This window comes from Prinia subflava, chromosome 4 (assembly GCF_021018805.1).
Source record: "Prinia subflava isolate CZ2003 ecotype Zambia chromosome 4, Cam_Psub_1.2, whole genome shotgun sequence".
Lineage (NCBI taxonomy): Eukaryota > Metazoa > Chordata > Aves > Passeriformes > Cisticolidae > Prinia > Prinia subflava.
The window spans coordinates 34,744,045-34,768,832 of NC_086250.1; the positions used below are offsets into that span (position 1 = coordinate 34,744,045).

The 24,788-nt window shown below is 44.0% G+C and overlaps 1 protein-coding gene across 2 annotated transcripts in view; it reads left to right on the forward strand.

Annotated features, from left to right (window-relative positions):
• The first annotated feature begins 12,627 nt into the window (after window positions 1-12,627).
• PAWR (pro-apoptotic WT1 regulator) overlaps window positions 12,628-24,788 on the forward strand; it is a 73,937-nt gene continuing 61,776 nt past the window's right edge. The window contains exons 1-2 of one of the 2 annotated variants that reach the window (XM_063396417.1): window positions 12,628-12,774; window positions 13,203-13,822. In XM_063396417.1, the coding sequence (XP_063252487.1) occupies window positions 12,639-12,774; window positions 13,203-13,822 (756 nt within the window). In that variant the 5' untranslated portion in view covers window positions 12,628-12,638. Of the gene's footprint in view, window positions 12,775-12,952; window positions 12,968-13,202; window positions 13,823-24,788 lie in introns of those variants that run through there. The other variant, XM_063396418.1, reaches the window with a different exon arrangement.

Here is a 24,788-nt window from a genome sequence, read left to right on the forward strand (position 1 = left end):
TAGCTGCAGAAGGACTGCCTGACCTTCACGGCTCCAAACAACAGCAGTTACCTAGAAGAAAAAACTCAGGAGCTGGAATTTCATTTTTTGTCCACCTTGTCTCCCATATAAACAATTTCCTCTGAGTCTTCTGAATTCATACTACATACTGCTTTACTGCTGTTTCCTTGCCAGATCCCCAAAAGCGCAGTTACGATTCATAGTGTGCAGGTCAGTGCAATTGTTTACTCAGCACCAAGAACAAAATGTGAATCTCAGAATTCACTCATTCAGAAATACCATCCCAGCTAAACTTGGGTTGTGCTCACATGAACATTAAACTGGTATTAATCCTACCTGTCCAGTATTCCTGGCCACTGTTCATCTGCTGCCATAAGAGAAAATGGGTTGCCATACAAGGTCCTCTCATTTCTATTTTAGGAGGAGTAGTTACTTAGATATGTTTTAGACAAGGAAAAGGGCATGCTTTTGGGTTTCTGAAGATACCTGCCTCAGGACATGTGTGCTGAGGGAGAAATGTTAATTATTTCACCTCTGGCAGACACAAATGGACTCTGTCTGAGAAGGCTCCTGCCCCTGCTAGCTGGCATAACCATGAGGTTTATAATCAAGAGTGATGGCATGCCAAAATTGATGGTAGACAGGAAATCTACACCAAAAAAAAGAGCAAGGGCTGCCATGATGTCAGACTAGGAAAGGCAAGACCATGTCAAAAAATGAATGGTTTGCATGATGGCATCAAAACAAAATTGGTCCCAAGTCAAGAGTTCAAGGCCCCGTCTCATCCAAGCTTCTGACCAGAGAAATGTGCAGTGCAGCCAATGGTATGAGTTATGGCTTGCTGCTGGCTCATAACACTGTTCAAAGGAGGTATTAATTTATTTCTAAACTGAGTATAAAATAATCATTACAGTGACTTGTACTTGATCTGGTGATCCTGGAAGAGTCTTGACTTCCTGCAGCTGCTGCTTTACTGTTCTTTTATGACTGTCTTGAGGTATTACTCATCTCAGTAGCACATCAGCTCCTCAAGAAAGGGGCATGGACCCTTTTGTCTCTGCCCTATTGCTGGTGGTCTCGTGACAAAAGTATAAATAGAGGCAGCCAGACCTGCCATGCTGAATGTGGTGCAGCTACAGGCTGGGCCTTCCTAGAAAGAGTGAGTAAGGGCTCCTGGCAGCTGAGGCCTCAAGCCTGTGCAGTATGGAAAGTGTAAGCAGCCTCATTTTTAGTGATACTTAAAGTCACTTAGCACCTCTAAGTAGTAGCTCCAGTTTCACTAACTTGACATGATACAGTGTGGCCAGTAGATAAGGACAGTGCTTTCATTGTGTAACTGAGGGATTAATAATGTTTTATAGATGAATTTTAATTGGCAGTTACAATCCACAGGACTGTCACAGCAAAGCATGACACATTCACTATGTAATACACATTTTAAAAAACCAACAAAACAAACTCCACAGTCATTACACAGGTTTTGGGGGAGGGTATTTTGAACGAGACAGAAGGAACAATTGTGACTGCATTGCAGAGGGTTGCTTTCCCACTTGCTTTAAAGGTTCTGTTGAACAGTTCTGTTGCAGCTCGGCTGGTCACTCCTGTGAAATTACAGTTTTTTCCCACATAGGAATAGCCAGTCAGTCTGCTGAAGAACAGAAGAAAAGTTTTTCAGAAGAAGCTCTTGATATTCATGGTTATGTACACACTGTTAGATTTAGTTGTGGTGATCCAGCTTCCTCCAGTTCTTAAAGCCACTAATAACATGAGTGAAAAAATGCTGGCAAATGGAGTTACTTGCTTTACATTTGTTTTGATTGCAGGAGCAGCAGTGAAGCTGGTTAGAGAGTAGTAGGAAATAAAATTGTGCTTGGCCTCAGTATAGATGTAAAATAAGACCAGAACAGTCCCAAAGATGACTGCAGGTTCCTGCACTGAAGACAGAATTAAAATGCAAAAACCTCCCAAACTTGCTATTAATTGCTCACTTTAAAGGGACAGCTGCTGCCATACTGGTGAGGTAATCGGCTATTCCTGCTTGTGTCAGCACCTCCCCATTTTGTGTCTCTGATTAGATAGGAAAAGTATGTAGGCTTTAGAGAAAGGAGGAACTGTTCAGTTCTTTCAGCTGAAAATATCACCTGTTGGATATCTAATGTTTCTCATCTGGTGCAGGGACAATTACAGCAGGGACAAAAGCCCCACATTCCAGCTCTAATTATTTTGCCTTTGCTTGGGTTCTACACATCTGTTTTGCAAACCTGTTCAAGTTCAGCAGAAATAGTTAGCCAAGACTGTGATTCATCTGCCGGTGTGGTCTTTTCCCTTTGCTTTATTTGCTGGAGAAGAAAGGAAAACAAAAATCAAGTATGGTGGATGGTGGGAAAGAAGCTATTTATTTATTTGGTACCATCTTCCTGTGCTCCCCCATTGCTCTTCAGAATCCTTGGAGCAGAGCTCACCGGGCTGAATTGCTCTTTGAGCAAACCAGCGCCTGCCCCTGCCTCGGGTGGGACCCCAGCAGTGCCGGCTGCTGCGCCTGACCTTCATCTCTCCCCAGACAGAAAATAGTCCTGCTGTCCTTGTTTGTGGCTGCTTATATACACGTTGTAATGATGTCTCTAATTCCAGAGAAGACAGACCTGTCTGAGGGAATTGCTACATCTCATACAAACGAAGCTACTGCTCTCTGTATGTGGTTACTTGAGCCTATACCTCAAGTCTGCCAAAGAAAAGAGCATGAGTTTTTACATCAGCTGGTACGAAATACACATCTACACAAAATTACACAATATACACATCTTGCCACACAGTCTAGTCACTACCCAGAAAAAGGATTTAATGAAAAAGTTTGTTTAAAAATCTATATTTACATGAACTACAGATAGTGTGGGTGATTCTTCTGTTAGCAGCTCACCTCTCTATTTTCAGCTGTATGAAAAACACCAAATTAGACCAAGTTCTTTCCTCGCACTTAACCCATGGCTATTGGCGGTGCATTATGTTAGGTAATTGCCCAGTAATGCGGCCTCAGCCACCCTTTGTGCTTTATGACAATAAGAGAATTTTCACTACAGGCTTTTATGATGCTTCTTTAGTCCCGTGCATAAAAAAGGCACAGCTCAGAAGTAAAAGGGGGAAGGAGCGGGAACTATACTACTGAAGTGCTAATATTACTTTACCAGTTTCTGCCTAGAAATAATGAACCGCGATCAGATTCCAGCCCGTGGAGGAGCTCCAAGCGCGGAAGGGCCGCTGGCGGGCGGCGTAGCCGGGAGGTGGCACCAGACGGCCTCGCTTCTCTCAGGCCGCTGCGGGCTCCCCGCGGCCAGCCCTGGCACGGCCCCCGAGCCCGCTCCTGCTGCTCTGGGAGTGCGGCTCGGCTTCTTCACCTGTCCCCCCGCTTTGCCCTCGCCATCGTGCGTAGGAATGGCTCAAAAGACAGTGCCTGGAGGAAGCTCTGCCTCTCGTGTAAAGCGAGCCAGGCGGAGTATGACCCATGAAGCGTGGCAGAGAACAGCAATCTCAAATCCATCGACACAAGGAACGCACGGGGTTAGTCTGAAGGAGGCAAGGGCCACTTTTAAATATCTTACACTGAAAGGCTGCGAAGAGAGCCTGACACCCTGGGAATGGCAGAGTGCGCTTGGCTCGGCTGGTGAGCTGAAATCCATCCCGTCAGGAGGCAGAAACTGGAACCCGGGGAGGGCTGGCCAGTGGGTCTGGCGGGATGGATTGCACAGTGAGCACTCCCCTACTGAGTGAGGACTAGGAATAGGTACCGAGCACCACAGGACAGCTCTGCTGCAGAGAAGAGGGACAGCGAAAAAAGTAATCCCCCACATCAAAAGTTGTCAAATCAGCGGTTCATGGCAGCGCTGCACTCGGCTGAAACGCCGAAACTGCTTAACTCCTTCTTGCTCAGCCCCCTTTCAGTATTGTCTGTGTGTGGTTCGCTGTGTGACCAGAGCTCTCAGTATGCTGTGAGGTCCTTGTAGCTCTCCCTTCAGTCTCTTCTCTGGTGCAGTACACCGTGGGCACTCTCATCTTTCTGATCTCCTCAGCCTTTTCTCCTCAGTTCTGCATGGATGGGGTTCTGCCCTATTTCCAAGCCACCATATATAATTATTTTCTCTGCAAGAGAGGGCTTTGAAGTCTAATTACATTCCCTGTTATCCCTGGAGATAGCCATAAAAGACCCCAGAAGTCACTTCCTCCAGGACCTTAAACGCTGTCTAAATTTCCCTTTGTATGGGGAGTGGCACTCGGGATTGCTACACGCAGGCAGAGTGCAAGAATTCCTTCATATTTCACCAACAAGTCACTACAAGCTTACCGACATGTGACAGCTGCTGGGAAGAGCAGCCTCTCCTCCATCTCCTCCTCACCTCAGCTGTTGGTTTTCTCAGTTGCTCCCGAGTGCCACCCCGACCATCGAAACTCCCCTTTGGACATTCACATCCCAGCACTCTCATTCAGTCCTGCTTGTACTTGCTGCCTATTTGCGGCCCTCAGACCACCTCCCATCCTTCTGCTAGCTTCTTGCACTTTCTACTCATTTGCCCCTTCTCTCTCCTGTTTCACTCCCTCCGCAGACCTCATCACTGGTTATTTCTTGCAGAGCTCATTGCCCCACACGTCCATCTTTGGTTGAATTCTCTGCTGTCCACAGTTCCTTGCTCCACAAGGGCAGCAGCGTCCCCACTGCATGCTCCCCCTCAGCCTCCATTCCTCACCTCCCGCTCCCCTTTCCTCACACTGCCTTATCCTGAGCTTCTCAGATCCCTAATGGTTTCAAAGACCCCATTAATCTTTTCCTGACCACTGGATCTCTTTTTTTTTTTTCCAGTCTTTGCCCAGAGGGAATGTCTCTACCCAGCCGATGAGTTCCCACCTAGCCTTGGTTATCTGTAATGCAAGGGGTGGTTTTACCATGAACTAAGCCCACTCCTAAGTCACGTGTTCCCACTCAATCCAGTTATTGCCCTGCTCAGGAATCAGCTCTATTTTTCATAGGCTCCATACCTCTAAACAATTTCCAGAGTGAAAGGTCTTACACTTCTTTCTTATTTTCAACCCATCAAGGTGTGTGCAGGCATCAATTACAATTTTCTAGTTTTCCTTCATCTTGTTTTGAGTGTCTTATAAAAAAACAGAGAAAGGGATGCCTGTTGAGTCCTAATGCTAGGGAATAAATAAATTGAGCATTGGCTGTGGGTTTGCTAAGTATTCAGCTTGTCCTCTCTCAAGTAACTTTTGAACTTAAAACTTCTTTTTAATATGTATTTAAAGCTTGTCATCTTGGAACAGCAAATCCTGTGTTATAAGCAATTCACAACATTTGTTTTTAAGCATGTCCACATTTGTTTATATAAAATCATTACAATGGCACATAGATTTTGTTCCAGTTTTCACAGTCTGAAACTCTTATCCTAAATGTTTATAACATGGCCATGTATCATTGAAATAAATTGTGTATTATAAAATATCAACAAAATTTTAACAATAGGATGCATATTTTATTTATGTTCTTTAAACTATTCACTTCCTTTGTAGCCTGTTTGGTTTCATACACACTCACTCTAAACTCTTCCAAGTGCTTCCCCCTCCTCTGCTTACACTCACTGACACGTCATTGCCATTGATTGATTGTTGTTTGTGTTTGTTTTGGACACTTCCAGATGATTGCTGCTAATAACCAGCACTAAATTCCTGAAATATCTGCCTGGTTCCTTTTCCAAGGCAACTTCATTATGGTGTCATATGAAGCAGAGTAGGCCCTAGAAATATTGTGCTGCAGGAGAAAAATAATCTCCAAATGAAGGGATAGCTCAAACAAAGCATTGTAAAAAGCCATCACACTAAATTCTGCATGCATCATCTACTGCATTTCAGCAAAGGCCAAGCTTCTTAGTCAGCTCTCTGAGGAGATCCCTCAGCCTTAACTATGATTCTTTTGGGGCATAGTTTTGTGCTCACTGGACTTTCCTGCTGTGTGCAACTCATTACCTGAACGAGGTTAGATCAAAAGGATGAGGTATAACAGTTTAACCAAGTACACAGTGACAATCAAGAGGCCTAATTAATTTTTACTGACTTTGTATTGGTTTGACAAATAAAATAAAAATAATTCTTATGAGTGCTGTTAATTAAAAAACCCAAAAAACCCAAACCCACAACACAACAGCCCTGAAGGATTATGAATTGTAATCAGTACCAACAAGACATAGACAGTGAGCCAGGAACCACTAGATTTGGTTTCTAATTATTCATTTGCCTGACTACATTTGGAGATACAGAAAGACAGAATAGAATTGTCTTTGGTGCAGACCAAAAATCTGTTTAACAATGTTTTAGTCTTATGAGCTAGCTGCACAGAGGTGATAGAAGTATCTTGAGTTGGAACAGACTCATAGGATCATTGTGTCCAACTCCGTTTCTTGCAGAACTCTCTAAAACCAAAGCAGGTGTATGGTCAGAGGGTGCTGTCTTTAAAAAGAATGAGTAGGCTCCATAGGCTCTGTCTCTGTTTTATGATGGAAACATCATAAAAAGGAACAAAGGTGGTATTATTCAGATAACTTAAGGTTATCTTATAAGCTAGTTTACACCTATGATACTACTTCTATCACATGGAGAGGTACAGTCAGCTCTTTATCACCAAGCTGACAGACAGTATCTTGGATGGCACAGTGCTGGGGTGACCTGGCAGCCTCCCCACTAATGAAGATGGTGGCAGGCCAGCTGCCCATTTAGGGTATTTCTAAGAACTCAGGACTCCAGAGGACAATGTGGCACAAAGACAGGCCCTAGAAAACACCCAAGGCTGGCTTACATCCAGTAAGACTAGAGAGCTCTCACTTGTGAAGGAATACAAAGAGAGCAAAGCATCTCTATTTGTTCCCAAAAGGGCAAGTCTGAAGCTGGACTAATAAACCAGCATATGGCCAAATCCAAAGCCTCTGTGTTATACTCCCAGGTGTTCTTATGGCGAGGAAGCACAGGCATTCTGAAGGAGCATTTTAGTACAACAGACTCTGTGCTGCTCAACTATCTCCAGGTGGTATTATGTCTTAGAAAATTTGTCCCAACACAAGTCACTTTACATCTCCCTACACTGAATTCCATCTGCTACTTTATCACTGCCATTCACTTTGCCAATTTGTTGTTTTTCACTTTCTCAATTTGTTGTGTTTCTTTCCAATTCTTTAATTTTGATGGATCCACCACAGTGAAGAGCTTTGTTGCAAGATGCTCCCTAGGCTTCTTCATAACAGGGAAAAAACTTTTTTTAAAAGTGCTCCTTTTATATGGTGATCATACCCTGACCCTGATCTGCCATCAGGGGAATTGCTTCTATGCCTTTTGCAAACTGGTCCCCAAGCATATTTGCAGCCTGCCTTACAGAATCTACTTTTTCCTCCCTTCTTTCCCAAGCACTGTGAGGCTCATCAGCATCAGCTTTTTCTCCACCTCCTTATACCTCGTTGCTTAACATTTTGACTGTGTCTGCTTTTCCCTATTCCTCAACAAGTTGCTCTAGGGCATACTCACCTGGTTCACTGCTCACATCTGGCCCTCCAGAGTACCTGTTTGGATAAAAAAAGAACCGAGTACCACAGTTGCTCAATAAACTCTGTCAAAACTGTGCTGGCTGAACCTCCCCACAAATAGCAAGGAAGTAAGACAAGCCAGGTCATTGCTCCATACCCTCATGGTGCAGGACATGAGCAGCAGCAACAGACCTTTTGACAGAGTCAGACTGGGAACTGTGGCAGAAACGTTCCCATCACATTTTGAACTCATCTGCGCAGATACTGAATCCATTCACATCCCCACTGTCATTCATAGCCAACAACTGCCAGCTGGGGACTGATGGCAATCTCTGCGTTAATTTTTCATACTCTAAGATGAAACACTTAAAAAAAATAATCAAGCAAACTCCTGTCAGTTTGTTTTTTGCCTTTTGACACTACATTCTTCCATCAGACAGATGAATAAACTTTGCTGCAAGAAACAATACTAGTTTGTCTGTTAAACCAAACTAGTTCAAAGAAACTACACAGCTTTGTGGTCAAAGATAGCAGAGTTCGTTCCAGAGTGATAAAACACATACAAAAACAAGACCAGAGGATACACTCTAGGACAGATCTGGAGTGCTAATGCCTCCTGATAAATCCAGCTATTTCACAAAGCTCTGTTTTATTTACACACAAGATTTCAAATTGGACCCTAGCACCTGAAAAAAAAGGGTTTAAGCATCCAGTTCAGGAGCACAGCAAATAGGATAAACTGGCATTTCATTAAAAGCAGGATTGTCAGATTTGCACAAGTTTGCAGACACAAACCAAAAGAAAGCAATCCACTTAAACCACTGACTACAGCAACCAGAACATGAGTTGTTGTAACCTTACAGAGGAAAACCTTGCCAGAAGGTTAGCACTATGGCCCCAAACTGCAGTGAGGAGGAAAAAGAGAATAATTTAATCAATTTCTGCAAGAGAAGTTGAGGAAATTAAAAATCCCTGTTGATAGGCTAAGCCTCTCAGAACAGTGTGCACAGCTCAGAAGTAGCAGAGAGTGGTATTAAATCAAAAGGGATAGCAGTTCACCTGCCTTTAGACAAAAACACCCACGACCATTAGCAATAAAAGGTTAAAAAAGAGGTTTATGTACTTGAGGACCGTTTTACTTTCACGGGAGGTTTGACATTAGAAATGTCATGGAACATAGATAGGGAATTTATAGGAAGATTAGCCAGAAGTTACAGCCAGAGATTTAACACGAAAGGTTAAGAGAGGTTTTTGAAATTTTATGGAAAAAAAGAACAGATGTTCTGACAAAAAGATGGCCACAAGATTTCACAGAGTCACAGTAATTTTAAGCACCAGCATTTCTGGATGGATAGTGCAGAAATAAGTAGGTAGATAGGTTAGTTAGGGTACAGTGATGTGGGTGAGGGTTATCCAGCAGGTAAAATTTAAAGCAACAGAGAGAGAAAATTTAGTAGGACAGCAGCAGACCAAGCTAAATAAACCTAGCTTAATAAAGCATGAGTGATAAAGCAGGTAGAACAAGTATGTGACTGAAAAAGTTTGGACTGGGAGAAGAAAGATGAAGAATGCTGAGTGAATGAACTTCAAAGGGGATTCAATATGGGAAGCTGTAGACAAGTGCACTAAGTGGAAGTGTTTAATGGAAATTCAGGTAATAGGCAGAGGCAAAGTAAAGTCTGGAGCAGAAGGAAGAGCATGTGTGTTTGAGAGTCAGGCAGGTGAACACAGTAAACTCAACAGAGACTTGGGGAGAGATGCTGAAGAGGGTGAGATGGAGGCAATGTTTCAGTGCAGAGCATACAGAAGTGAGTGTATATAACAAACGTTTGCTAAGCTCAGAGCATGATGGTAGCAAGTGAACAGACATTAGGCAGGAATTTGGATGTTGTCCTTAATTTCCTCAGACATTATAATATGTTATTATGTTCTCTATTTTGTTTTGCAGCCCTTGAAAATTGCAACTTCAGGAAAGATTATGGCTCAGATAAACTTGAATTCAGAACCTTAATAAGGTTGGATAATTTGGTTGAATCTCTAGAAGAAATTACAAAGATCTCAAGCAGCTCGCAGCTCAAGCAGCTTTACAAAGGAGGCAGCTTTGAAGTGCCCAACCTCAAAAGGCACTTAATTTCCTTAAGAATTTAAGAATGAATTATGGGGTTTACTCTAAATTGAAAAATTGAGTATTTTTTCCATGGCAAAGGAGATCAAGTTCATCCTGCCCAATCCTGGTGGTAATTTTACCTCTAGGGAAGAATCTCATTCCAGAATACATAAAACCCAATATCTTAAGGCTTAAGGACCCTTATCATTACCCCAGTTTAAAACCTAGCTAATAAAAAGAATTGTATTGCTAGGACTTAAGAATATCCTGAAGATTTTTTTTCTTTGTAAGAAAAGAGGAAACGTTTTAGAACGTTGTTCTAAAAACGTTTGCAAGCTATTAAGCTGTTCTCCCTTGTGGCAAAGGAAAACATGCAGTGTGATACTTAAACTATTTGGGACCTTATCCCTGAAAGCTCTCCAGCACAGACCTTATTGAGATGCAAACATCTGACAGTCAGCATTTTTGCATTGGGCACTTAAGCCCAACCTCACTCACCACAACATAACTTCTGTTAATTTATAACAGACTGTAAGGCAAACAAAGCCTTTTTGGCACAAAAAAACCCCAAAAAACAAACAACAAAAGAACCCAACCTCACAATGTTTTATATAGCAGAGAGGAAAAAAAAATCCACCAGCAGTGGTAGATGCAGCTAAAGCCTGGACATGTCAGCTCATACACATAAGAAAGGTGGGCACACGGGATGTGAAGCGGGGCAGGCACATCTAAGCCTTGCTAGCTGCTACAGATTGCCACAGAGAGAAGGGCTCAAGGGGCAGCTGGCAGACCCAGGGTAACAGAGAACCGAGGGTGTCCTCAGAACTAAAATACACTGTTTATGTTTCTCAATACACATAACATGCTGTAAGTAACAACTTTTTAATATTACTTTTTTGCTAATATTTGGCCAGCTGTGCTGTTCATGGTGTGTAATAATGAGGGTGAAATACTGTTATTGTCAAAGTTGCATGATTTTCTCTAGAAAAGCTCTTCATTGTATAAATGGGAAAAAAATTACATGATAGGAAAGACAAGAACTCATATCAGAAATCTTATTTCTAGATTATGTTTTCTAGAAATACAACTGAGTACTTGTCTAATTTAAAAACTCTACAGATAAGAGTGAAGGTACTACTGCCGAATAGTAAGGAGTAGTGCTAGTCCAGAACTATGTTTTTACTATCTATTTTTCTGCCTATTGACAGTTTTCCAACCCAACACTGATCAGTTAGCTGGTTTTGTTTGGGGATTTTCCCTTGGCCTGAAAGATAAGAGGTTTCATCTCTGTAGTGATGAAAGTGCACCTTAACTTCCACATATATGAACACATAAACGCCCCTTCGAAACAAACCACCACACCAAAAACACCCCTAAACCCAAACCAGAGAAAAAATCACCTATGAGTTCAGTGAAAAGTCCAAGTAAATGAATGATCACCAGAAGGGCAGAGAAGGTTGGCAGGGTGAGACTGTGCCCATTGCTGTGAAAAAGAACGAGGTTGAGACTAATTTAAGGCACAAGTGGGTACATGGACAAATCCTGTTATTTACACTGTGCAGACAGCCTAGCAGCAGATATTTGGAACTGCATTTTGCTAGATATTTTTTATCCCTATCACCTATAGATTTTTTTTTCTGTAAAAAGAAACCAAAAATCCTTGCAAAGCTTATATTCTGAAGTACTACTGAATTTCATTAACTAGGTGGATTTTATTAATTCAGGACCGAATCTGAAAAGGGAAGAAAAGATGATGAAAAGGTGATCATGAGCTCTCAGCTAGGTAAGCCCAGGCTATATGGATTTCCTCTGACTGATGTAAGCTCGTATCTTGTCCCGAGCCAGCTGGAAAGGTGGCAAGGATGCACTCCATTCCCTCAGCATAACCACTGATAAAGCAGGATTAAGCAAGCCACAAGTCTATTGAAAACCGTGATTTTTAAAAGTACTACGACAAATTTCCAGGGTGCTGCTAAGACAGCGAGTTCGGGCAAACCAAAACAAGCTGAGTTTTCCGTGCAGGTTTATCCATCTTATCACCTACACGAGCTGTTCAACAGACAGCACCTGCTCCCACCACGCTCCTTGCATGTGGGTTTTTCCCAACATTTAACCCCGTCACGTTTCCCCAATGAGGGCTATTATGATTTATGAACGAGACACGTCTTCGCAGCATGACTGGCGGAAAACTCCGTGAATCCCGGCTTCTTGTAACGTCAGGAAAACGCAGGACCTTTCCCAACCTTCCGCCCGCGGGAGCGAACTTCCACCGGGCTGGCAGCAGCCTGCCCCGCACCGGCGCGGCCCAGAGGAAGTCGCTGTGCCGCGGGCGCCGCTGACCGCGGGCTCTTGCCCCGCGTCCCGCGCCCGCCGCACGGCGCGCCGAGCGCAGCGGCGGCCCCGCGCTCTGAGGCCGCGCCGGCGCTCCCGTCCAGCGCGGCGTGTCCCCGCCGACAGCGGAGCCGCGGGCTGGCGGCTCGCCGCCGGTGACCGCGCCCGGGGCTGCCGGGGAGCCGCCCCGCCCGCACCTGCCCCGCGGGAGGCGGCCGCACGTCGGGGCCCCTCAGCCGAGGCTCTGCGGCAGGTGCGGGGCGGGTTGGCGAAGCCCCCGCGGAGGGGTGTGACACCAGACCGCCTTCTCCGGCCCCTCCCGGCGGGGCTCCGACAGCCCCCGCCCGCCGTCCGTTAAAGCCGCCGGGGAAGCGGAGCGCGGCCGGGACCGGTGGCGTCCCGGCCCGTTCATCCCCGCTCTGCTCCCGCCGCGGCGCCCCTCGCCGCCGCTCGTCGGGAGCGCCAGGTCCGTGTCCGCTCCCGCGCCGACGGCGCCCGGGGCAGGTGCCGGCGCACCCCTGCGGGCCCGCAGCCCGCGCGGTCGGGTCCTGGCGCGCACCGGGCCGGGCGGGGCGTCCCCGCCCTCACCCCATTGTCGAGGCCATCTCGGCAGTTTCCGCTCTGGCTTCGGCTGTGTCCGCGCCGCGATGGGGAAAGGGGAGGGAGCTCGGGAAGGCTCGCTCGGGGCCGCGCCGCTCCTTCCGGGACGGCGGGAGGCGGTGCCGCTCACCTGGTGCCGCTGGCGCTGTGCAGCGCCCGAGCCGCGGCCCCGCCGGGCGGGAGGTGAGCGCCGGCCGCGCTCGCCCCGCCCTGCTGCGCGCGGGAACGCGGCTCCCCGGGCAGGCAAGCGAGCGGCGGGGGGATGGCACCGGCCCGGGGGGAAGGCACCCGATGGCCCGGGGGGAAGGCACCCGATGGCCCGGGGCGAGGGACGGCGCTGCGCGGCCGTCGTGGCCGCAGCGGGCGGGCGGAGGAGGCGGGTACCGCCGGGCGGCTTCGCGCTGAGGGCTGAGGGGAGCCCCGGGGAGCGAGGGGCGCCGCGCCGGGGCCGGGCGGCGCGGTCCGAGCCGTGGGAGCTGAGCGTGCGAGGGCGGGCGGTGAGGGAGACTCATCCCCTGGGGCAGGGGACTTCCCGGGCAGTTCGCGAGGCGGCGGGACGGGGACGGGCAGTGCGGCGGGACGGCTCACGTCCCCTCTTTGTTTCTCTCCAGGGTGTTTGTGCTTCCCCGAGCCTCTCCCCGCCCCCGTCTCTCCCGTCCGACCCGCCGGGACCTCTCCTCTCCGGGCGGCACCAGAGCCGCCTCGGGGCGGGCGGCGGCAGCGGTGCTGGTGGGGCGCTCTCGCCGTCCAGCCCGCCGGGAACATGGCGACCGGCGGCTACCGCAGCGCCGGGGGCAGCACCACGGACTTTCTGGAAGAATGGAAAGCCAAGCGGGAGAAGATGCGGGCGAAGCAGGCACCGCCGGCCCCGGGCGCCCCGGGCGGGGGGGAGCCCCGTCCCGCGGGGAGCGGCCCCTCCGCCGAGCTGAACAACAACAGCCTGCCCCCCGAGCGCGCGGCGCCCCCCGCCGGCGGGGCGCTCAACTGCGTCAGCCTCGCCAGCGCCGCCCTGGGCCGCGGCGCCCCCGCCAAGGAGCCGCCGGCGCCTCTCGCCGGGAGCCGCGGGGCCGAGCCCGCCGCCGCACCCGGCTCCCCCGAGGGCGAGGAGAAGCTGGCCGCCAAGGGAAAGAGCTCGGGCCCCAGCGCCAGGAAGGGGAAGGGGCAGATCGAGAAGAGGAAGCTGAGGGAGAAGAGGAGGTCGACAGGTGTGGTGAACATCCCGGCCGCCGAGGTGAGCGGGGACGAGGGGCCGCGGCCGCAGCGCAGCCGCCGCCGCTGGGGGCGCCGGGCCAGCCCCGCTGGTGCCGCCGAGCGCTCCCCGCGCGGGCCGGGGCGAAGCGTTCTCCCGTGGGCCGAGCCTGCCAGGGGCAGGGCGGCATCCCAAGCGACGGACAGATGAGGTGTCATTCATCCTAAATAATTTAGACCTGCCGTAGGTTGCGGCTTTTTTTTTATTTTTTTTAATTTAATTTTTCTTGTAGCTTCTTGTCGACAGAGTCAGTTCCAAGGTTTTGGAGGATCAAACTGAGACACGTGCGTGTTAAAGTATGGTCAAAACAATGGTAAAGAGACAAAATTGATTTATCAGGTTGGACTAGATGTTCAGGTGTAAATATTATTCTGTTTGGAACCCAGAAGAATTTCCTGCACTGGAAAAAATGTAGTGGTTTAAAGAGCATTTTTTTGAGGCAGAGGAAGATATTTTTATCAGCCAACACCACTGTCCTCTGCGGTTTGCTACTAGTATAAAAATCTGGCATTGATTTGTAATACTCCTAGAGGAATTCAGAAGAATGATAACTAAGCTTTTAGCTTGTTTTGCAGTTAATAAGAAGGGCCACAGGAAACTTTGAACAGAGCTGGATTTCTGTCTACAGTTTTGAACTAGTAATGGTGATCCCCATATTTTTGTAGAAAAAACCCTTGTAGTTCTTTTGGTTAATATTGTGGATTACTTAAGTAACTCTAGAAAATTAAAGATCTTTGTTTCTGAAGCAGCAGGAGAAGATGAAATTGTGTTCTTCACACCTGAAGCTACTAACCCTTGCTTGTGACATCCTAGGCACTTTCACAGCACACACTTTCATATGAGGTCATCTTGGAAAGTTGAGAAATGAGTTTCAGGAGCAGTAGAAATCTTTATAACTGATACTTGAGAATACTTGCATACTCTTCAGTTTGTGGTAAAGTTTTGGCATAGGTCGTCAGTATCATTGTTTTGTAAAGTGGTGAATACAGGTGAGTTCTCTTAGGGGTTTTTTTGTTGTTCGGAGTGTGCAAGCCTTGTAGACTGTACCTTGTTTGTTTTATATGGACCCCCTTAAACACCTGCCCTTTGTGCCTTTTATAGGAACCTTAGAATGCTGCATCTTTACTTCTCTAAATGAACTAGTGCTAACCCAGTCAGTAATGGGTTTGCACATTGCAGCAGGGGTTATATGACATATTTTAGGGGTCTCCATTGTGTACCCTGTCCCTAGTTATACTCTTGTTAATTGGTTGGTTTTGAGCAGTGGGTTTCTTTTTGCTCTTTGAGACTAACATTTTCTGAACTAGTTTTTTGAACTACTGTTCCTGTGGTAGTTTTTCGGTGGTTTGGGGTTTGTTAGTTTGGCGAGTTTGGTGGTGGTTGGGGTTTCTGTTTATTTGTTTTGTTAAAGTATTATTCAAAATATGTCTTGCTTTCCAGGAAAACACGTCCCTTGCTCAGCAGCTGTTAGAATCCTGTGTTTGAATTTGCTGCATCTCTAAGGGTATCTTTATTAAGGGTAACATATTTAGGCATTGAGAAACGAGTTTTCACCTGCTACCTAAACTTTTGAGGGCCTAAACTTTTCTGAGTGTCACCATGTGTTGGTGCTTCTTGGAAACTTCTTGTACCTTTGTACTAACTGCTTCTATAACTAGCAATTAAGCATTTCATCACATTTTTGGGGTCAAGTTTTAATAACTGTAGATAACTATTGTACAAGGTGTTATTGGGGAAGCTTGCTACTGGTAAGTGTTGCATTTTTTAACCAGCATATACTTATGCAGAGCTATCTCTTTTCTGTATTTCACCTTTCTTAAAGGCTTTTATTCATTGCCACATGCATTCCTAAGAATTGTTTAGCTCGGGAACACTAGATCATTCCTGGTAGTGAACAGCTTCAAAAACAGTCTCCAGTGTCAAATGTGAGTGTCTACTTACTGGTTAATGCTTTGCAGACTATTTACTTGCCATGTCTTTCATACAGCTCTGTAGTCATGAGAAAATGTTCTGAAGTATTGATTCAACCTGGTCAGCTGAAGTTCTCAGACAAAAGAAGGCTGTGATGTAGATGATGGCTTGTTGGAGTAATCTGCAACACTCCAGTTTCTTGCTGTCTTTCTCACTAGATGCTAAGCATAGCTTTACTGTGCCATACATAGTGACTTGGCAGTAGTACACACTGAATTTTAGCACTTGTAGCTCTTCATGGTGTATGTTTTAAAATTACTTCTCAGGACATGTTATTTTAGAACTTTGCAGGATATTTCACTGTCTTCTTTTTCAATAAAATAATTTTTGTAAGAATGAAGTAGACATTGTTTGCTAAATATCTCCCTTTTATGATCATCATGCCACTGTGGTGGAGACAAGTAAGATCCTCTGAAATTAAAATAGGTACCTGTTGAAAACATGCACTCCTAGAAGACAAAAAGTGTCTAAAAGCTTTTCTGCCCAAAACTGAATACAAAAATAGGTTTTGCCCAAAAGAAGCAGGATTTAATTTCATTTGCAATGCAGCTGGAGAATTTATTGATAGGAAAGGTGGCAGAATAAGAAAAGTTTGTGTTGTCTCAGTTATCTTGAAACAGGCATGAAAAATGTTAGCAGATTACTCATTGATGATTAATTTCTCTCCTGTTCAATGGGAACGTACTAGGGCCAGTTCATAAAGAGTTCTGTGTCTCAAGTGTGTTTTGTATAGATGTTTGTGGAGGACAGAAACCATAGTGGAAGCTGTGAAAACAGATGGTGACAGGTTGGAAGTTGACAAAGCTTTGCATTTAGAGACCACCATGATAAAAGTAAAGGCTGGTTTTTACCTTCTCAGCACTAATTCTGGTGACTTTTGAAAAAAGTCAAATGTCTTTTGGCTTCAGAAACACAATGTTTTTCCTTTCAGCAACCGTGAAGTAGTTTCTTGAAAGTTGGATAAATATTAAGTACTGTGGGATTTGGGTTTTGTTGATTCATAACAATTCTTCAGGTTGTAAAAAGTAATTGAATTATATGCAATTATCATTACTGTGTATGTTTCCTTCCCTAAAAACTAAATTTTATAACCATTTTTAATTATGTTTGGAATGTGTTTCTCTGTTTGCAGGTACTCACTTGATGCAAGTGTTGAGTTTACTTGCAGCATTTTTCTTATTTACAGTTGTGCTAGTGCCTATTTAAGAAACACAGAGCTCCAATTATTCACTGACAATGCTTTGTGAGGATCCACATGTAGGGTGAGAGTTATGTTTTGTATTGTTATAATAATTATGTCTGGCTCCAAGCAAACCAAGCTGCACTGGTAAAACTGCAGCTTTACTTCTGTAGCATTATATTTGAGGATTATGCTGGTATAGCTGTGTTTTTCGGTGGTTTTTCTTTTCTTTTCTGAAGTCCAAAAAGGAGAATAACAAATATTTTTATGGTTACTTCTTAAAAAAAAGGTGTATATATAATCAAAATCTTGATTCATTTAGGAAGGACAGTTATATAGCTGGGTTTTATGGAATTTGTGCAGTATATATAAAGCTTACATTTTTACTTAACCAGATGGAAGTCATCTAAGTTGGGAAGTGTTCTTTTGTTAATAACAGGGTGATGAATGATTTTAAAAGGTGTAAGGAACACTGATCTGTGTATTTTGTACCTGAGGCTGCCAGACGCAAGACACGACAGTCTCCTGACCTGTTCATGGGAAATACTGGAGAAAAAGGTAGGCGTGATTCAAATACTGACTCTGCAAAGGATGTTCAGCCAGTCTGTGCTCATCTCTTGTCTTAGGAACAGCTGTAAGGATATCGCTTCTTGCAACCCCACTGATGGCTTCCTGTCAGGAGTCTGCCTGTGTGCTTAGAAGGCACTGCATGTGTGGTGCTTGGTAGGTGTTGCACTGAGCAACAGCCTTGGATGTAAGCAGAGCAGGGAGTGCTTTCTGTGGGGAAAGAGAGTTCCTGCTACTAGAGAAGTCCAGTGTGCTCAGCTGAGGAGACTAACAGAAAGTCGCTGTGTTCCAGTTGGAAAAACGTAAAGAAAATTGAAGTACTACATGTGTCAGGCATAGCAATTACTGTGTGTGTTGTTAAGAGATTGAACTCCTCCTCTGAATGGCTGGAAATTAAAGAGAGGAGTGGAATCCTGTACTAGCTGTTGAGCTGTTTTGATTAGAAGTTTGCCTTCAGCATTATCTTTCTTAGTGATTCCCTTACCTGAGGATTAAAGTGTCTTGTTATATCTTAATGAGGTAGTGTCTTTCCATTGTCTAACATCTGTTGTGCTGTAAAACAACTTGTTTCTCTTTGTGTGTGATGGGGAAAAAGAGCCTCAATAAGTGGTTATTCAGAGTACTAGAAAAAAACCCCTGCATTTGACTGATACCCTTACCATTCATGCAGATGTAGTATTATAATGAAAGTCTGAAATATATTTATTTGACCTGGACAACCATTCATGATAGGTTAGACCATTCTCCTGCTAGCTTTGTGTAGTGAACCCATCTTACTAGGATTCTCTTCATGGTTCTTCCTTCAGATGTGGCAGGGTGAATACAAGCATTTTCAGGTTCTGATGAAAGAATTGTATTGATATTGTTTATACCCAGTTTGTTTTGCTGTTAATACCTTTGTGAATTCTGATTTTTACCAAGTCTCCTGAGAATACCTGTTCAAATTTTCTTCTTTTCCATCTTTTTTTAGCACATGACAGGCTTATCCTTGAAGTTTGTTTAGTTTAAGAGTATGCTTTAATATCCTGACATAGCTAGGTACTGGAAGTTATTTAGCCAAAAAGATAATCACAACTAAGTTTATTAAAAACTTAAAAGTCTGGAAAACTTTCAATCCCAGAATCTGTGTAGCAGCTTGTAAATTGCTGTGTGTGTACCTTCCAAACCCGGTGTGCCCATACTGTTGCTTATCACTGGTAAGCCTGGGAGAAAACCAGGTTTCCTTGTGATAAGCAATGGAACTACATGGCAAAATTTGATGGACTGTATGCTCACGAGGTCCTTCAGTCGTCCCCATGAGTTGTTGGCTACAATGAACTGCACTTGAAATGTTCCTACACCAATGCACACAGCAAGGGGAGCTTCCTTAGTCCCAGACATCATTAACATAAGTGAAACCTGGTGGGATCAGTCCTGTGACTGTTAAAATGGACAGTTCCAGGCTCTTCAGGAGACATCAGGTAGGGAAGGTGAGGTGAAGAGGTGACATAAATCATAGAGGGGCTGGAATGCATGGAACTTGGAGTTGGCAATGGCACAGTTGAGAGTTGCTGAGGAGGGACAAACTTCATTGTGGAAGTCTTCTATGGGCAGCCCAGCCAGGATGACAGCACTGACAGCACTATCCTTTAGGGAGCTAAGGGATACCTGTAGATCAGCCACCCTTGTTCTTATGGGGGGCTTCAACTTGCCAGGTGGTAACTGGGAGCACCACACAGATGGTACAAACAGGTCCAGAAGACTTCTAGGATACCTGGATGGTAGCTTCTTTATATAGGTGCTGAGGGAGTTGGCTAGGAAAGGTGCCCTTCTTGATTTGTTGCCTTCATCAGAGAGGGGCTTGTGAGTGGAGTGGAGTGATTGGTGGCTGACTTGGCCACAGTGACCATGAAGTGATCAAGTTTAAAATGGACATGAGAGGAGACTTCAGGCTGCTCAGGGAACTGGTGAAAAAGGTCCCTTGGGAAGATGCTTTTGAAGGTGCTGTGGTCTAATAGTGCTGGTCACTGAAGTGCCACCTTCTAAGAGTACAGGAGCAGGTAATTTGAAAATGTTGGAAGTCAAGCATGTGAGACAAAAGGCTAACTTGTTTGAGCAGGGATCTTCTTTTGCAGCTAAGGCAAAAAGGAAAATGTATGTCCAATGGAAGCAACGTTCATGGACACAGGAGAATTACAAAGATGCTGTTTCACCTCTGTGGGGAGGAAATTTGTGTAGCTAAAGCTCAATCAGAATTAAAGCTGGACAGAACTGTGGGAGACAGTAAAAAGGGCTTTTAAAAGTATGTTAATAGCAAAAGACAGTGTGGAAATAATATATGTATGTGATGAGGATGGTCACCTCACAAACTGGAACGTAGGCAGAGCTGAGACATTTAATGGTTTCCTCAGTCTTCAACACTGGTGGTGGCCTCTTGGAGTCCCAGTGCCCTGAGCTGGAGAACCATGACTGTGAGACTGATAAACTCTCAGTGAACCCCAGTCTTGTGAGGATTTGCTTCTCCAGCTGAATCCCTTGAAGTCTGTGAGACCTGATGGTGTTCATCAAGAGTAGTCAAAGAGCTGGCTCATGTCATCACAAGACCTTTCTTGATGATTCTTTAATGGTCTCAGCAAATCTGGAAAGGTCCCAATTGACTGGTACTTGATAAATGCCCCAATTTTCCAGAAGGGCCAGAAGGATGCCACGGTAACCACAGGTCTCTGTCTCACTTCAGTTCCTGGTAAAATTATGGAGAGGATTATGTTGGGAGTTATTGAGAAACACTTGAGGACAATGTAGTAATGGGTCACAGCCAGCACAGGTTCATGAGGGGCAAGTCCTGCTTCTCAAACTGAATTTCCTTTTTTGATAAGGTGACTCCCCATTTGATAAGTGGATGCCTGTTGTGGTCTTTGTGGATTTTGGTAAAGCTTTTGATAATATCTGTCACAGGATCCTTCTGGACAAAATGTCTAGCGCACAGCTGGATAAACACATCGCATGGTGGGTGAGCAGCTGTGAGCAAGGGCTTATGGTGAATGGGGTTACATTAGGCTGGTGACCTGTCACTAGTGGGGCTCTGCAGGGATCCGTCCTTGGCCCTGAGCTTTTGAACACCTTCATAAGTGGATACAGGACTTGAAGGAATGCTGAGTGAGTTTGCTGATGGCCCTAAGTTGGGAGGAGCTGTTGATTGCCATGGAGGCAGAGGGACTTGGACAAATAAAAGGGCTGGGCAATCACCAACCCTGTGAAGTTTAACAATTGCAAGTGCTGGGTTCTGCACATGGGATGGGGCAACCCTGGGTGTATGGACACTGGAGAGCAGCCCTGTGGAAAAGGACCTGGGGTCTTGGTTGAGGGCAAGTTGGAAGGACCACTGTTAATTAGTTCCATACAAGTTTGTTCTGAGTTCTTCAAACTGTATCTAGTTTACATTCATTACATAAGTGTAAATTCATGTGTGGTTTTTCTCTGCAACTTTTTTCCCCCAAGGTTGGAGTTGTGTATTTAAAGATTTTCAATTATAAGACTAAATGAATGATTTATTTTCTGTGCTATACAAGGTCATGGGAAATTAAAATAAAAACCACAGCCCTGATGTTTTATTTCAGGATTTTACTATGTTTGATCTGCATGTTGCTGTGAAGAACTGAATGAAACATTTAGGTCTCTCCTTCTCCAGAAGGAAATCTTATCTTCAATCTAGAAATCTTATCTTCAACTCTGTTGTATAGTCTTACCGTGCTTTAGTCACATCATCTTAGATGCAGCTATGTTTGGTACAAAATACAAGAATATTATCCTGAGTTAAGGTAAGCTTAAAAAAAAAAAACAAACAACCAAAACACAAACCCTCAGAGAAACAAAAGTAATGCAGTGCTATCTGCAATTTTTACCTATCTTAACTCTCAACTATTACTCATCTTCAAACAAAAATACAAAAAAAAAACCCAAAACCAAACCAAAACCCCCCCCCCAAAAAAAACCCACCAAAAAAAACCCCCAAAAAAAAACAAACAAACAAACAAACAAAACCCAAAAAAACAAAAACAAAAAAACCCCAAGCAAACAGAGTGCTAGGTATGGGCTTCGCACAGTGTTTTGTGCAGTATTTCACTGATTTTTCTTGATCTGAAACCTAAGTAAGAGACTGATGCCTCGAATCTCTTAAGTCAGAAGCTTTTTGGTAGGTGAGAGACTTAGAGAAGCATAGTTCGGGGTATTGCTGGGTATTTTCTTTGTGTAGGTATTGACTCTAAGTGTAATTAAGGTTGAAAGGAACCTCAGGAGGTCTTTAATTCAACCTTGTTGCATCCAGTCAGATCTTGAAAATCTCCAAGGATGAAGTCTTCACAGCTTCCTTGGGCGATGCTACTGCAACGTGACTGTCCTTGAGATGAAAGTGTTTTCCTTTCCTTTGGTCTGTCCTTTAAATTTACATCTATTGTCTCCTGCCGTGCACTATTGCAAAGGGCCTAGGTCTATACTTAGTGTCTGCCTGGGACAGTTGGAAAAAACATAGATTTGGTTTTTTTTGAAGAATAACAATCTAGACAGGCTTTAGTTGCAGAAATAGGTGATATAACAAGATTTGAGGTACAAAGGCAGATAGTTGGGCAAAATGCATGCAGCACTCAGATGTGGAAAAAGTGTTGTGAAGTAACAGGTAATTGTATGTGTGCTGTCTAAGCCACATACAACTGTGAGGTGATGAGAGACCACAGTGGTAGGCAGAAGCCAAGGAAGCAGTAACAGGGAATTCCCCTCTTTCACTGTTCCTCCTCTCAGGACTTTCTGACCCTGCTACTTATTTTTGTGAATTATACGAACTTGTGCATGTCCTACTTGTCCACTGTAGTATTGGTACATATTTTAGGAACTGTTTTCCATGCAATATGCAGTTTAGTGTTTGTAGGAACATGGAATCTGAAACCTGCACTCATCTGGATTGTCTCTGCCCACTGTATGCACTTAAAGTGGATTTAATTTGTAAAGCTCTTTAGCTTAATTTTTCCTCTCTGTACACCAATAAAATAAGAGTAATTGTAGTGTATCTTATTAAAGAGCCCCCTTGCTCAGTGTCTTGCTCCTACCATGGCCATAATCAGACACATAGGAAAAAAGTCTGCACAAATGTTTTCTGGTGTTTCCTGTGAAATAGTTTTCTAGCCACTTGGCGGTTTCCATCTCAAAGACTTGTAACACCATATCAGTGTGGCTAAATAGACAGAAATTAACATGAATTTATGTGCAAAATAGTAATTCGGTCTCCTTTTCAACTTGGGGAAATTGTTAGCAAACAAAACATCAGCTGACAGCAAGGTCCACATTTCTAAGAGCTCTCCAATATGATGAGATAGCTTTCTATGATTATTTCCTTCTCTTCTCTGCAGAAACTCAGTGTGGTATCTGTTAGCTTTGTATCATGATCCCTGTTCACTAGTTACTCTGTATATCCTCAGGATTGTTGAGCTTCTAAAAGATTACCTTTATTGCAGAGTTTAGGAGCTGATTAACGTTCTGGTACTCAGATTCAGATTATTAAACAATGTGAACATCAAAAAAGTGTAAAACAAACAATATAGAGTGAGCAGTTGTTTCGAAAGAGCTCTAGGAACTCTTGGTCTGCTCTTAGAACAAATTTAGTCTGAATACTTCTGCCAAGATGCAATGAACAGAGTAATCAGTGATACAAAGTATAGTTTCAATTTCTTTGATACATTTTGTCTTTGCGAGTTGACCTTAGAATTATTATTGATCAGTTGAGCAGTGCTTTGCCCAGCCAGAATTATGCCAGTACCTTTTTAGCCTTAGCTGTTTGAAGTTTGGCAGTGGTTGTGCTTGTAGTCTGTGTCCCAGGCTGTTACTCACAGATTGAGATGGAGTGTGTGTGTGTGTGTGTTTTTTTTTTAATTCATGAGGCTTATTAACTTTCATAGACTAAATCCAATCTGAAATAGGACCCTGACTTCATGTTTTCAAAGTCTGGTATCAAAAATCATATTGATCTCTGATCAGAAAACAATACTTGGCAGTACCTTACTCATACCTCTGTTCACTGATTAAACTCTCATTTTGTCTTGTATGATACACGTTCTTCAGAATGTAGGAAAACAGCCTGGAACTCAGCAAAGATTTCATGCATGACTGCTCTGTTCTTTGTACTGGTTAGTAACTATTATCTTTTCACAGGTACTACTTAATTTGTATTTTTTCCTGAAGCTGGTAGCTGCTATAAGTGCCTCTAGAACACAAAGTCAAAAGCTTATCTTTATCTATTTGTAGTTTGTTTTCTTTTGAGGAGTAATTTTGAGTAAGATCTTTTTTGAGTAAAGATGTAGGTATTTTGGAATGTGGAAATTGGAGTGAAGCATGAAAGTGCTTGGTCCTGTTGAAAATTATGGTTTAGACCTGTACTAAGTGAGTTGATAACTTCTGTTACACAGCCATATTTAGGGTTACCATTTTTTCCTTCCTGTAAAAGCTCTGATGTCCTTTTGTAAAAAGTTCTCTTTAAATTAATGCACTAACTCCAAGATGGAAGATTCTGTGTGTGTGTCTGTAACATGGTACTTCAAAGGACGATTGTATGACATTGGCATTTCCATTAGACAAAAGCTAAAAACATCTGCAAAATGCTGAGAAATGCTGAAATATTTAACTGAGTGTAGAGACATTTGACAGAGCAGTCCTTTGGTTTTATTCATTTGGAAAAATAGGTGAATATATGATGAATTGAGATGGTCTACATTATTTTTTTCCCATTTTAAATTACATTCATTCATGCTGTATTATGCTGAGAAGGGGTAAAGGGTATGTTTGGAGCTTAAATTATTAGTTAATGATTTGTCATTGTTTTTCAAAATGTTTGAGCCTAGAAAATGGTCACATTTCTTTCACAAAGGTAGTAAAGACTGTAGTAATTTCAGAAATGTGGTGGTTTTTCAGAGGTGGAATTCTACAGCTGAATGTTTAAGAAGCATATATGTGGTGTGTTGAGTACTCTGATAAAAAATTCCAATCAAGTATATTGGAATTGGGCACTTTGAGCATTCTTAACAATTAAATGAAGGACCTGCACTTGACAACCAAATATTTAGGTACCTGCATTCAGACATTTCTGAATGACATAGATAGAATTTCCTTGGTCCTAACACATCTGTCAAAGAATTTCCTATTCAGCTTATTTCTTTACTCTTTTGATCTATTACTAATAGAATTGAAAAAGAACAAAGTCTGTACTGG